Consider the following 15537-nt stretch of genomic DNA (forward strand, 5'->3'; position numbering starts at 1 on the left):
AAAGTTTTATATAGATTTCTAAGTATAGAGTTAGGTTATATTATTTATGAAATTTGTTTCATAATAAAGGGGTACTAGATTTGTTATTAAAAGTGTGTCGGGTCTGAATTTATAGGATTTGAAGTGTAAAAGGTTAGAGATAGCTTAACCCAGCTTCCTAGTTTCTCATTGAAGAAAATCAAGGCCCAACTAGATAGAGCATTCTGTTAAAAAAGTGTTAGTTGAAAGATAACAGCCCAAGTTTCAAGACTTTAATTCCAGAGTTCCTGGGTATTCTTTAGAATCTGAACATCTAAATTAAGTAAAATTCTTTAAAATTCAAATTATCTTCTAATCCTGCGATTCTTTGCCAGCAAAATCACTTTCCCTTCCCTTGGACCCCAGCTCCAGCCACACCATCCCCACTTCCACCACTGGAGCAAGTGATTGTGAAAGTGTCATTTTACATGATCTCTATGGTCAAGCACTCCTGGGAGTGGAGGGAGGAAGAGCTTTGATGAGCAGGGCTAACATCAACAACCCTCTCTGACTTTCACCTTTGTGTTTTCACTCTTTCCCCTCCAGTTCCATAGGAGGCCTTTTGGACCCAGAGGTGATCAGTCTACCCCAACTTCCACATCCCAATATGAGACGACCAGAGCATGCTACATTCCTTGATCTCAACATAGTTATAGAGAAACTAATGTTAGTGTAACTTCAAGGACAAAAAGTTGATATATTTCAAATTACTGTTTTACTATTAATCTAAGGACAAAAATTTCCTCCCTCCTCCAGCCCAGAGCTACTAAGGATATTTATGCAGGTGTGCCCTGCACAACTCCAGAGGGCGCCATTCACACTGTAGTCTACCTGAATGGTGCCCTGGGAATTATGGGGTTCAATGTCTGCATGGCTGAAAGCAGGGTTCCTGTTCCCACTCCCTAAAATGGGAAATGGGTCAAAGTGTGAAGACTTCTGTTCTCATCTTTGGTTAAACACTAACTTGGCACCATTTATTCACTATTTAAGTTTGAATTACAATTTAGTCTCCTTGCTGGCCATGTGTCCTACCATGGAGGCCCTGTCTCATTGTAAAGTTGGCCATATCACAGCAGCTCCCTCTTGGTAGCCAGATACTTGTGCATTAGGGTCTTAAGACTCAGTCCCCTTTCCTGTCCCTTCCTTTTGAGTAGCCTACAAAACTGCTGTTTCCTATTCTAAGTTGTCCCAAGCACTTCAGCATATTTGAGGAGCAGGGCAGAACATCTTGAGCCCAATAACTGATGAAGCTTCCACTGATGTATGTAGTTGAAGGAACAGCTCAGAATATCAATTTCACCCAGAGGTTACAAGTATGAGCTTTTAAGTCATAAGCCATAGAGACCTGGAAGTCTCCGAGCTATGTTACTTTGAGCAAATAACCTACCATCTGTAAACTTTAGTTTTCTCATCAGTGAAATGAACAATAGTACTAGCCTCATGGAGTTACTGAAAGTGTCACATGAACAAATGCAAGTAACATGGCACTTGAGTTGTTCAAGAAATGTTAGCTATTGTGATGACTCTCTTTCCCCAGAGGAACGGCCTTCTAACATTATAATTTTATAGTAACAAAAAAAAGTAGAATAAAAATGAGAATATAAACTCTAGTAAAGGAAGAGGAAAGGATTATCCCTTAAGAGGCCAATTTCATCTTCACTGCATTTGAATTGTAAAAATAACTAATCAGAGCAGGCATTTGATACACGCCTTTTTTAATTTTAACTTCTCAGAGTGCTTTTCCATACAGCAGTCCTGTAAAGTAAGCATGGTCAGCCAGTTTCTCTATTCCTATTTTTAAGAAGACACTGGGGCTCAAGGATGTTAAGATAATTCTGGGGCAGAATTCACAGCTTGAACACAGGCATGAAACTTGGTGTTGAACACTGCAATTCAATGTTGAGGTAGTGACACTAGTAGAGGTAAGCGACTCTCCACTAGAGGGCGCATTCCCTGTAAGGGGTATGCATTGGCCATGGTTGAGGGACTAATCTCCATTTAAAAAGTGTATTTGCCATATAAACATGTCTTAAAGACATTTCTTAGCCCTCTTGTCCAACCAGATTACACCTACAAGACCATTCCTTTGTAGAAATTTTGGATAAAGACTGCATCTCAGAATATGAGCCAGGGTGTTTGTGATTTTATAAAGCCCTTCCGATGGTGGTAATGCGACCCTTCAGTGGAGAATCCAGGTACTAGGCCTCGCTGCAAAAGACGAGATGTGTGATACTTGATTTGATGGTATATGATCACTGCTACCACACTTAGGACCAACACTTCACTTCAGAATTAAGAGACACTGTTTTGCAGGGCGCGTGAGGGGTTGGCAGGGGGGTACTCCACTTGCTTCTCTATTAGGATAATTCTCTATAGTAGTCAATTTCTGAAAACTCAGATTGGGAATAAGACTGCTACCCCAAGCCTAAGTGGTTCGTGTCTAGGAGTCCCGCAGGCCTTCCTCCCCCAGAGGTCCTGCCTGCAATACAGGACAACCCAGTTGTAAGAATGTCATGTTAGAGGTTTCTACAAAACTCACTTTTCAGTTGCTGCATCAGTGAAGACATAACTGCTTGATATGTGTGTGTGTGTGTGTGTGTGTGTGTGTGTGTGTGTGTGTGTGTGTGTGGTTTTCACTACAGGGAGTCACCATTTCTTCTCTTTTTGGGTGAAAGATATATTTTAGTTCCTTGCCAAGTCATTACATTTTAAGAGGCTTTTTAAAAAACTTTTCAAGTTTCACATTAAAGTGAAACCAAGAAGAGATGTAAAGAAGAGTAGTGCCTTGAGATAAAATAATCTGCCTTTTGTCCTCCCTGATATTTATGGTAAATATTGCAAGCTGAGCAGGTGTCCAGCTGTTTATAGTCCAAACTACACTTGCCCCAGATCTCACCTGCCCCTTGTCACAGGAACCAACACATACTTGAGTCAAGAAAACTTTTTTCTATTTACTTATGTTAATCATCAAGCCAAAGCAAATAGCCTCCCATTTTCTGGATCCAGGGTAGCAATTAAATATGAAGACATCACAAATCCTCTAGACAAATGAAGGGGGGAAAAACCCACTGCATTCTAGGCCAGGAGGTGGGCCATCATGTACCAGAGAATGGCATCAGCTGTCACATGTAACAAACTTGGTTTCCCAACTTTGAACTTTCTCAGTTTCACACACCAGCATCACAGCTGGTGAGCAGGAAATTGACAAGTCCTTAATTTAGGACTTAAATCAACCACCAGTTTACAAGGTCTCAGTTGAAACATTCTGGTTTATTAATTCACTCAGCACTCAATATACAGTTATGGGGAAGCCAGGTAAATAGACAAAATAATTGCACGACATTAGTGCTGACAGAGGTATACACAAAGCAAGCTAAGGGGCAGAGAGGTAGATAGCAAGTGAAAAAACACAGCCGTAATGGGAAATGAGAAGACATTATCCACTTAATACCCTACTGTCCTTCTCCCGCCCACACACCACCTAACCACAAAAGGGGACAAAAACCTTGCTACCTATTCTATTCCTACCCGATCATTAGGGGACCGGGACAGTAGCTCTCAAGAGAGTACTTTCTAAGGTGCCTCACACAGTGGGAACTGTTTACAAAGCAAAGTTGTTTCCACACCACTCCGGAAAAATCCCCGGAAAAGGCAGGCAGGAAAGCCCTTCACCAGCCCTCCACCCACAGCAACCTGGAATCCAGACTGACCGGCCAAACACCTGGCACCAGAAGCGAACTTATGCTGAGAGCTGCAACATACTTCCTGGCCCTTGGCACGACGCACCAGCTACAAACCCAGTTTCCAAATTGCACGGAGAGAAGTTGGGAAGGCTGGTCGGCAGTCCGGGGCGTTCAAACATTGCCACCCCTCTCTGGCCCCTTTAGTATTCAACCCTTTTGGCTGGGTTGCCCAGGCTTGTAAAGGGAAACTTGTGCCAAAGCAGAAAACTGATTATCAGAGTTGCGATTAGTCAAGGAGTTCGCCGGGTAACGTGGGCGGCTGCCCTTCATTTCCAGGGGGACGTCCCAGCCTCTGTGCTACACTTGGATATCCGCAGGTAAAAATGAGGCAACGTACAGGAAGCATTCGACCCGTGCTTGGCGCACAGCAGGAGCTCAAGAAACCCCGCTCGCCTAGCCTTTCACACACCCCTGCTGGGTCCGAGCCTGTAACGACGATAGGGTGGGGACAAGTTGCCCCCAGGTGTTGTAAGAGTTGTCATAACTCCATGCCACCCACACACCCGGGCCTCCTGGGGTGTGAAGGCGGGTGGGTGTGAGGCCGCGGGAGCCGGAGGGTGGGATGGTGTGTGCGCCGCCGCGCGCGGCGTTAACCCCTTACCTTCCAGCAGCACCTCCTTGCCAGCGCGCTTCAGCGCCTGCACCCCCTCGTCGTGGGTGGCGTCCCGCAGGTCGGCTCCGTTCACAGACAGGATGGCGTCGCCCACGTACAGGGCTTGGGTCTGGTCTGCCGCCAGCCCCTTGAAGATCTTGCTGATAAGGATGGGCATCTTGTTCTCCTTGCCCCCCTTGATGCTGATGCCCAACCCGCCCAGCTCCGGCTTCAGCACCTTCACGCCACGCTTCTGGTTCGAGATGGACTCGGGCACCTGCTCGGGCAGGTCGGTGAAGGCGGTGCGGACCCCGGCGGGCGAGTCCGGAGGCTGCGCGCCCCCGGCCCCCGGGTGCCCGGCTCCAGCGCCCCTGCAGAACGAGCCATTGGTAGCGGTCCCGATGCCGTTGTACGCCGCAGCGCGCTCCAGGCAGCTCAGAACCAGGGCGTCCTCGCTCAAGTTCACCAGAACGTTGTGCCAGCGATCCCCGCACCAAAAACTTCCAGCAGCCCGCTCCGCTGGGGCCCGGCCGCCTTCCCCGCCGGCCGGCCCCGCCGCTGCCGCCGCCGTCGCCGCTACCGCCATCTTACCGGCATTCTTAAAATGCGCCATGTGATTGCAAAAGGGGGGAAAAGTGGGGAAGGTTGCGGGGGGGAGGACGCGGGGCACTGGGGGAGCCGAGGAGAGCGCGCCTCTCTGGGAGCAGGCTGGGCGCGGGGCTCGGCTCCCGGAGTTCGCGGGCGCGCCGGGCGCGAGTTGCCCGCCGCAGCCCGGCTGGTTTCCCCTCGCCTGATCCTGGGCGGGGGTGGAGCAACGTAAAAGAAGAAGGAGAGACAGAAACAGGGGAGGAAAAAAAGGCCAGCGGTCCGGTTGCAAAACCCCCGAACCAAGGGGGGCCGCGGCGCGGCCAAGCGCCGGGGAGCGTCGGAAGGAGGAGAGACACTCGCGCGGGGAAGGGCGGGGACCGAACGCCCGGCCGCCGCTCACCTGTTCCGGCCCGCCGCAGCCTCGGCGGGCCGGCCGCGCGCCACCCCAGACCCTGGCCTCCCCCCCTCCGCGGAGCGCGCGTCGCCGCGGGGGGCAGCTCCCCTAGCGCCTTCTCCCCACCCCGCCCCAGCCCGCTCTGCTCCACTCCCTTCTCAGCCGGCGCCCACACCGCCCCCCTGCCGGGTCGGGGCGGCCTGCCTTGGGCCCCTCACTCATACTCCGGAGCCCCCCTTGCCTTTCACACACCCCCCGCTGACTGTCCCTCAGGCCTAACCCCACGGGGTGTCTAGATCCAGGTCTCCTCACTCTGGCTTCCTCACACCAAGGCTTGGCTTCCCCTGCTGAGTTCCTACGGGTCTCTCCTTGGCGTAAGAACTCTCTGGTGGACTCAGACCGAGGCCCACGGCTCTCTGAGAGTCAGGAGGGGAGGCTATCCCAGGAAACCGGAGGGAGACGTCAGCATAACCCTAGTGCCCCCAAACCTCCTTTCTTTAAATGCAGGGGCATCTTTCTGCCGCGGCTCTGGAGAGGTGTCTGTCCTGCCAGGGGTCTTCGGGAGGTCACGGCCTGCCCCACACCTCGGGGACACATGTTCTAGCTCCAACGCATGGTATGTCTGTGCTTCTGACTTAATCATTTTTTCCCCAGTGCTTCCTGGGACTCTTTCTTTTTTCCCAAGATCCAATATAGGAAGTCCACCATTTAAGAACTCAGCTTCAATGGATCATGTCTTAAAAGTTCCGTTAGAAGTTACTAACTTGGAGCTCGAGTTGCATTTTTCCAGGGGAGCAATATAATCTTGAGTTACCTTCCCAGGCCAGTCTAGAAAATGCTAGCAGAACCCATGACAAAGCTGAGCCGCCCTGAGTCGTCCTGGTCCTTGAACCCCTCAGGTTATCCACCCACCATTTTTCATAGACCTCTTTAAGTGTATTATGCTTCCCATGCACCTCGCCTTTCAGCTCTTTCCCCTCTCAATAACAAAAGAAAACTCACAAAAGAAAACTCACAAATCGGTTAATTCCTAAAGGTTAACCCAACACAGCAAGGTGTCAGGAGGAAAGAAATCTTACTGAACAGATTCCAACCGATGGTGGAATCATCACTGAACGTTCTCTAACCTCCTTCCAGAATGACTCATACTTTTCACTGAGAATAACTGAAAGCCCAAAGGAATGCCTGAAAACCACGGTCCCAGAATGAAATGAAAACATTTGGTTTTTTGAGGAGGGGAAGTCACTGCAGGCAGGTCAGTGGGCACCCTTGGATCAGTGTTTCTGCTTGCAGCTCCTGTCTTTCCTGTACTTTTAACCCACCATTTTCCAAAAGCTCATTATTCTGTCATATAAAGGTACCCACGGCGGGGAGAGCAGCTGCAGGATCAGACAGGGAGCTGATGTGGGTGTACCACGGTGGGTGGGAAAGCCAGCTGGACCTGACCTCTTCTTTGGAGGCTGCAGGTTCGTGCATATCACTTTGCAGGGAAATCAGAGCCTGAGTGTCCGTGTGCAAACCCAAACTCACATGAGGGAGACAGGCACCAGAATGCCAGTGTGGCGATTAAGATTTCAACAAGCACCTGTCCCTGCACCAAAATTCTCCATTTGCATCACACCTGTATCTTGTCTCCGTGGTCAGACAATCTGTGAGTCCCAGGTATACTAAGAGTAATTTATCAATTTGCCATAAGATGTTACAAGCTTTAGGATGGAAATTCCTCAGAATCCCTGTGATAAACACATTTTTTTTTTTCTCTGTAAGCAAGACCTACATGGGAAGGAATAGGTTGCTTTTTGAAAGTGTCCACAGAAGGGAGACAAATTTCTACTATCATTACGTCTGAGACATGCATACTAGCAGGAAATGGTTTTGCCAATGGAATTATAACAACTCCATTCTAAGTGCTTTACACTCTGTCCTCCTGGCAATTCTTGGGAATATTTACTATAATTATCACTCCCATTTCACAGGTGAAAAAGTAGAGATACAAGTTGAATACTCTGCCCAGGTCACATGGCCAGTAAATGACAGAGTCAGGATTTAAAATCAGCTATGGAGAACTGGATTCTTAACCATTGTCCTGCAGTCTCCTGAAAATACTCAGAGCCCACTAGCTGCATGTTACCTCGCCTCTGACGCCAGCCTTTCCACTGGCGAGGGGAGCACAGAGGGTGAAGGCCCTTCTCCTAGATGCATATGACAAGGCAGGGCCCAGTCTTTGCCTCTGGCCTCTCTGTCTTTCCAAGGTTAGAGAACACCCTGCCCTCCCCTAATTGACGACTGTCTTTTTTTCCTTAGACATGTTAACATAGTGAAAACTGGTGACTGTCATGGTCTTACTGGCCTAGAAACCTTATCTTATACCTCAGACAGCTCTGCGTATCTGGGCTCTGAATTAGTAATGCTGACACTCCAAGGTAAGCCTTACTTATCTCATTTCTTAGGTCTCGGTCGGACTTGGGATTCCTGCACTCTAATCCCTAACACTTAGCATTAGGACAGATCACACTCTCCTGGGACTCCTCTTTTAAAGAAGGGCCACTGGAAAGGGCTGAAAAGACATCCAGCTTCCCTCATTTTTTGGAGTTTGACATTGGAAGCTCAGAGTTTAGCAATGACGGACCCAAGGCCACAGAGTGTGTTTGTGGAAAGCTGCAACTGAATAATTATGCCTACCAGTCCAACTTAAATATTCCAGAAATTACAACTGGAGCTCCCCTCCCTATTTTGTTTTAAACCAGGTTTTTTTTTTTTGCTTAGCTCTGTCCCATGTTCTATTTCCTCCTTTTGTCCTAAACTATTGACTTCCATTTCCCATTCTGCCAAAACTGGGATCCTCATGTGTGCCCCTTTCCTGTGGGATGTATCTTTTCCTACACAAGTTTGGTGGGACTCAGGTTTGCAGGAGCAGGTCACACAACCCTCAACTCCACCGAGCCGAGGATCTGGCAGCAGGCAGCTGCAAGTGGCGGACAGAACTGTGCTCATCCAGTCATTGCACAAAGGTTTTTGTGCACCTGCTAAGTCCCAGGCACTGCTGTAGGTGCTGGGGATACGGGAGCAGATAAACTAGCACAGATGTGCCCTGTGAAGCTGACATTGTAGTGGGTGGTAGGATGGTGGTGGAGAAAGACTACAAACACATAAGACAGTTTGCTGGAGAAGTAAATGCTAAAAAGAGAAGAATGGAGAGCAACGGGGTCAAGAGTGACTAGGGGCCAGGGACCAATGGGAGAGGTGGCTGTTAAGGAAAGCTTTTGTGAGGATACAAGGTGAATAGATTTATGTGCGTACAAGGTGGAGAGGGAGGAAGAGGAAACAGCTCCTTGATACCTGTGGGAAAATTAGAGAACAGGAGGAGAGAGGTGCAGGAGGGGTGCTTGAAATGCAACATTCCTAAGGTGAGTCCTAGCCACAGAAATACACGTGGGACTGAACGCTCCTTGAGGACCTGCTTTTGTAAAGAACTGAGAAAATGCTGGAAGCAGGCCCCCTTCCCCACCAAGGCTGCAAAGATGATTAAGAGAGGAAGACAGACATAGGCATGTTCACAAAGAGTACACAGGGAGAACGGGGCAAGGAGCCAGCCTCTGGGCTCCAAATCACAATGCTGGGTTAAAGATTCTCATTTTAAAGATGAAGCACTGAGACCAGGGATGGCACATGAACAGAAGGCTGAGTAGGGTCTTTCTCCTCTGGTGTTCCCCATTTGGCTAACAGGGGCATCATCAATTCTAAAAAGGTTAGCAAACACCCTCTATTGCATGTACCTGGGCGGGTCCTTGGTAAACTAGATAGACCACCAGCCAGACTTGGAGCCAGCCAGCCGGTCAGGTGAGAATTATCTGGTTGCTCACTGTGTTCAGATTGCTGTGGTAAGGACTTTTTAGGAGCAAGGCTAGCCCAAGGCAGAATTTAAAGTACTTAGGTGTTTATCTTCCACCTTCTCTTATGAGTTGTACTCCCTCTGCCTCCCTTCCCTAACAACCTGCTGTTCAAATAAATCTTATACCAGTCTTTTAATATCTGTCATGTCAATTTAAGTCATTTTTCCTGAGGTAATACACATTTGACTCTTCTTCAGAACTGTAGAATGACAGGTTAGATTCCGTAGTAAACACATGTTGAAAGCCTAATAGGCAAGGTATCCTCCCACATATGGGGGACTTGAGCAAGTTGGCCTAAATAGGCATTTGGGATGCCCTGGTGCAAGGGGGAGGAGGAATAAGAAACCAGTTTCTTCCATAGGCATCTTTAGAATAATTTTAAATGAAAAAGACTTCAAATTTCAAGTAACTATTTCAGGATCTTGCTAGTTTCTCCTTCAAATTCCAAATGAGGTTTGTTATTAAATTACTTTCAAACCCTTTGGAATCAGAGGTCTGTCTGTATGTGAGGGAAACTCTAACTCTTTTTTACACATGTCCACCTTCTTTTTTGTGAATCATTCCCATATACACTCCCCTGATTCATGAGAAACTTCCTCGTGTACTCTGCCACACACCCTGAAAGCCCACTTCTGTTCATCACCCAATTTACTCCCTCGTGCTGTAACAGTTTCCCCTAGATAATCTCCCTGTTAACTCTCTGCACTGAACTCTCGGTCCATCGCTGTGGCTATGTGAAGACCCTCTTTGATCCTAGATTGATTTCCCATCTATCCCTTCTGTTCCCGAACTCTAGCTTAAACTTGGGCTATTTCTCAAATACCACATCTCCACCCTACTGCACTACCTGGCTACAGCGTGATCTTCTTTGCTCCAGAAATCTCTCAAAGGTTCTAGTGACATTTTTTAGAATGCTTATGGTTTTCCATTGTTTATCATTTAGCAAACTCCAACACTTTCTTTAAATTACTTTCTGTCTCTTCCCCAAAACCCCTAACAATCTAGAGACTTGGAATGGCTTAAACTCTCTCATTTTCCATTGTAATGCATTCCTCTATTACCATCAGTCAGACATGAGTATCTTTAAGGAAAGAAACTTCAACGAATTCCACCCCACACCGGGTTTGTAATTTGAAACTAGTCCCTTTAGTTCTATACTTAAGTTGAGCTTGAAATTTTTATTCTAATTGGGTAGATACATAGCAAGGATGAATACCAATTAGTAAATAATATCGGGTGATTTTCAGGTTTTAGAATCTAAACTTTAGATGTTAAGCTAAAGAAATACTCTCTTGAACTTGTGGAGGACAAACCAAGTTTCACGGAAGAGTGACTTAAGGAAGTGAGGCTTTAGAGAACGAGGTAAGACAGGACAAACATTCCTAGCAGGGAAAACAATTGGGCCAGAGGCAGGAACAAAGGATGTGCAGATTATGTTCATTGAGCAAGGGATTGATCAGCTCAGATGGATTCGGGAAAGAAATAAGACAGGGATCTGATGAAAAAATAGTATTAATATCAGAATGCTTGGCTGCACATGCTAGACTCCCAACTGACACTAAAGACACCAAATGGGAAGCACATGAGTCACATAAGCAACCCGCCAACGGCAAGAGAAAGGCTAGCCTCATGCACAGCCGGAGCGGACACGAGCATACCTCAGTCTTTCAGACCGCACAAGGCCCAACCATGGCCACGGGCAGCTCCAAGATTCACGGTGCCCAGCTCAGCTTCTCTTCATCTCGCTTAAGAAAAAACATCCAAAGGAAGAAAGAGCTCAGATGGATGGCCCAGCCTGGATCACATGTCCACACTGGTAGCCATAGATACCATGATGGGCAGCCCCCAAAATAGCCCCATGGCTGGAATGGGGATGATAAGCAATTCACCAAAAGAAAGGGATGTATTTACCAGAAGCAGGCAGCAAAGAGGGCTGGGCCAAACCAAGTGATAAGGACCCCTGCTCTAGTGTAAGCAAGGACTGTTGCTGAACTGTCAATGAGGATGCTTTAATCTTAAAAATAAAAATAATTTTAAATTGTCTTATTGAAAAAAAAAAAAAGTGTGGCCAACGGCGGCCGGAACGTTGGGCGTGTGGGCTGGACGACCCAGCGGGGACTGACTCCCGCCTGGGTGCCTCGGCGTTTGTTGGAAGCCAACGAGCTGGTCCAGGAACAACTAAATGACGTTTTTCACCAGAATGACCCCAGGAGCATAAAACATGAAAAATAAAATAAATAAATAAAAAATAAAATAAAATAAAATAAAATAAAGAAAGAAAAGAAAAAATAAAATAAAATAAAATATAATAAAATATAAAATAAATACATAAAATAATAAATATAAAATAAAATAAAATAAATAAAATAAAATTTTGGAAAAGGACTGGAGTCACCTTATAAGCAGGGGAAAACAGGAATTCAGGTTGAGGGGCAGTGGTCTGGAAAACAGTAAGCATTCCAGTTCATGGTGGCTGTCACTATTACACATATACACATAAACATAAAAGAGAATCAGAACTAACATTTGAAAGTGCTTACAAAAAGCCATTTTATGTTCTGTGCAATATTCAATCAACTCTGTAGAAAGCCATTCAAGGTCACATCAATATGGAGAGAAGGATAGGAACTCAGACTTGAGTTTGACAAACTTCACATCATGTCCCTTTGCCTCTAGGTCACCCTGCCATCTTTGCCACATTTTAGGCTTCAGTTAACTGAAACTTAGATTTTACATGTGTGCTCCTCTGAGTGAGAGCCTTTAAAATTGTTTTTAAAGGGAAGCCCCCAGGAGGATGAACCTCTCTTCCAGAGAGTGAGTCTTTAGCAGCCTTAGCATTGCTGTGTTTTAAGCTCTCACCCACAGGCTTTCTGAAAGGTTAAAAAACCGTGACCATTCTTCTGAGTGTCCCCGACACCAATGCCCCGCAGTAAAAGCAGCTTCAGATTAGTCAGAGCAAGCGAGTCCTATTTTTGCACGAATGCAAAAAGAGTTTATGTCCATTCATTTATTTTCCACAAAGTCAAGAAACTGATCAGTTCATTTTGGGATTGTTGGAGATTTCATTTTTTTCTTTCCTACTTTTTCTTATTTTTTTTTAAGAGGGAATTTTATTTTGCTCAATAGAACCTACTTAGAGTGAACTTAGATTCTGTCCCATAAAGTCCACTATAATCAGTGAGTTCTGAAATCTTTTCAAGGCTAAAGCTACTATTTTTCTATTTGAAGGTCAATGACTGATTACATCAAATAATACAAGTAAATTATTACTCTAAACCTCATGATTTTAGATATGAAAAAGCAATCACATTGTAAAAATAAGGCAATTCACTAGAATATTGTTAATTTTTAAATATTCACTTTAGTAACATTTTGTACATCTCACAAATCTCAAGTGTTAACTTTCCTGATTTTTATTTATTGGCAATAAGGATTACAGGATACTGAAAATTTTAAAAAGACTCATAGTTTTGTATCCATCAAATCAATTTCCATTTTATTTTATGCAATACTATTTCAAGTCTAATAATTTACACATAAATAAAATGTGTAAGTATCTATTATTTTTTCCTTAAGGAAGATTGCTGGTGTAGTCTTTATACTGTCAAATTAAGTTAATAACTGAAGGAATAGAAGTAAATCAAAGAGCTATGTTCCCCCCATTTAATATTTGAAACAGAAAAATATACCCTATTTAATAATTACTAAAAATTATTTTTAATAATTTATGCATGTCCAAAAAATCCACAAATCACTTCTACAGACTGCTTTTAAGTTACTTAATATAAATATGTTCAAACTATCAATTTTTACCTTCTTACCTCGTCCATAAAAGGTGGCATTGAGGTCTGCAGAACCCATATGATGCTGGAGTGTGAGCTGTCGGCCACCGCGTTTGGCTAAGTAAAACCTTCAGCAAATCAAATCAGGTTTCAGAGAATCATGCAATTTATACGTGGGAAACTATAACCACAGGATAACAACTTTAACAAATGTGTCTGGAAGGGAGACTTTGAAAGCTCAAGGAAATTTCAGGAATCAAGCTCAGCTCCAGTAACTTACAGAAAAGGAAACAATAAAAGGAGGGGGGAGGGAGACGGAGATAGAGGGAAAAAGACTTAAGTGATTCCGCTAGGTATTAAATGACAAACATAGCATACTAAAAAATTTCTACTGGTACACTTGCCCCTGGCCTCTGCTCAGTCACTGCTGTTCTGAAGACTACCTTTCTTCATAATCAATTCACCCTAAGCCACTGTTAGACATCAACAACACAAAATATACTCCTAACCATGCACTGAATGCTGAAGAAAAGACATTAATAAACATTCCTCTGAAAAGAATGTATACAGCTCTTTCTTACAAGTTGAAAAGCATAGGGATAATAACTTCTCCTTTAGAACATGAGGTTAAAAATGGAGTATAGCCTCAATCAGGGACACTACCAATGCTCAAATTTATTTCAATTTTGGACAATTATTTGCACTCAGAAAAGCAAAGTTGTATTTCTGTTTACCTTCTGAATATCTCAAAAGCATGTCTTGGGGCTGGTGGGATGTTGCACTTTGGTGTGGCTGATGGAGTGGGCCAGTATCCTGTCATTAGCACCCGGATTGTGAGGTCAACACCACCTAAAGATACCTGTGCAGAAGAGAAAGACATATGCCCCCCAATTAACTAGGATTTGTTACCCATTCCACATTGACACTGTGTTAGAGTTATCAAAGTAGTTAGCTCCATGTCCAATATCTAGCACATAACTCTTCTTAAAGGTTAGACCTATCCCAGTGTATTCCAAATTTTAACTATCTTGGGAAATATTTATAATTATTGCTTATGTTGTTGGCTTTATAAAAAACTAATCAAAGGATAACTCTATGCATGTGAACAAAGTCTTACTGGTGTCACTGAGAAGTGTAACATTATGGCTTGTAAGCTGATTTACAGATAAAATATCAAGGGACCATATATCACCATCATTTTAAAGAAATTTCTATGGTAGTATCTTTTATCTCAGCTTTTAAATCTTTTAAACCATCTTAACATACAAACAACATATTTCTAGTATACCATTCACATTTCAACTACATTGACAAAACTTGTTTTTTACATGTAGTTCACATTTTAACAACCTCTCCACGGGACACTGTATATCCAGTCCTACATAGTAGGCGATCTAAATATTTGTATAATGTATGACTACCTCTAGAAAATATACATAAGAAATACTGTCACAATTATTTATTCTTTGAACAAATTTAATTTTAAAGAAAACAATAAAGTGTATCAATAGGAATTTTTAAGGGTGAAGTATTATCTTTATTATTGATATTCACAGCTTGTTCTAAACCATTACGCCATTTTTATCTAACCTTCATGATTTGGTGATAACGGATTCTTAAAAGAGAGAAATTAAATCTATAATATAAAGAAGTTTTCCACAGTCAGATTTCTCCCCACATATCTACTAATTGTTTACTCCACTTTAGAAAAACTGCAACTAGAAATCTTAGATGATGCATAGGAGAGATGATCATAGCAGAGATTCTCAGAGGATGAAAAGAGTAGGTCGGATAACTGTTTTTGTTGAAATTGGGGACTGGGAGTGGGGGGTCACAACTTGATTCAATATATCCTAGACAATGAAGTCTTTTTATCTTTCTCCCATATATCCACACAATTCCTTAATATTCAAGTCTTTGCTCAAAATGTCATTTTTTCTAAAGGAGGCCTTCCCTAACCACGTTTCCCTGCTGCAGATTTCCTCTGCAGCTCCTATCAGCAGCTAAGGTGCTATGTTTATTTATCTGGTTCATTATCTGTCTCCCAGATCAGAATGTAAGCTCCATCATAGCAGGATTTGTGTCTATTTTGTTCTGCTATAAATACCCACTTCTACAACAATGCTTTGCACAGAAAACATTTGATGAATTACTTGTTAAATAGAAGGGAAAAAAAACCTTAAAGAACTTTTACTAAAAGTTTGTATTGTCTCTTTCTAACTATCTTAGCAATATTTGAGGCCACTTAGCCTATATTCAGATAGCACATGACAGGGGCAAATACACAGACAGAGGTACCAGAAAAGTTTGTTAGGATCTGATGTGATTTGTGATATAAACAGAAATATGATTGTAAGATGGTTTTCCTTACATGTCCCTGTTTTAAAGATAAAAACAGAGGTAAAAATGGACAAATACTTAAATTTATTTCAGCTTAAGATTTAGCTAAGTAAAATATACCACAATTATTATAAGAATTTCAAGAAAGTACTTATTTTATGACTTCTAAAAGAAAGTGAAGAGCCAG

The 15537-nt window shown here is 43.9% G+C and overlaps 2 protein-coding genes across 2 annotated transcripts in view; both read right to left on the reverse strand.

The window, feature by feature from the left end:
* LOC140848097 (beta-1-syntrophin-like) overlaps positions 1-4939 on the reverse strand; it is a 117108-nt gene extending 112169 nt beyond the window's left edge. The window contains exon 1 of the mRNA XM_073230379.1: positions 4363-4939. Coding sequence (XP_073086480.1) covers positions 4363-4939 — 577 coding nt within the window. The remainder of the gene's footprint in view (positions 1-4362) is intronic.
* Positions 1-15537, reverse strand: part of LOC140847986 (serine/threonine-protein kinase TAO1-like) — a 173418-nt gene that overhangs the window by 69858 nt on the left and 88023 nt on the right. The window contains exons 22-24 of the mRNA XM_073230033.1: positions 13745-13869; positions 13050-13138; positions 10887-10973 (exon numbers count right to left, since the gene is read on the reverse strand). Of these exons, the coding sequence (XP_073086134.1) occupies positions 10966-10973; positions 13050-13138; positions 13745-13869 (222 nt within the window). The 3' untranslated portion in view covers positions 10887-10965. The remainder of the gene's footprint in view (positions 1-10886; positions 10974-13049; positions 13139-13744; positions 13870-15537) is intronic.

The sequence above is a fragment of the Manis javanica genome, chromosome 2, assembly GCF_040802235.1.
Source record: "Manis javanica isolate MJ-LG chromosome 2, MJ_LKY, whole genome shotgun sequence".
NCBI lineage: Eukaryota > Metazoa > Chordata > Mammalia > Pholidota > Manidae > Manis > Manis javanica.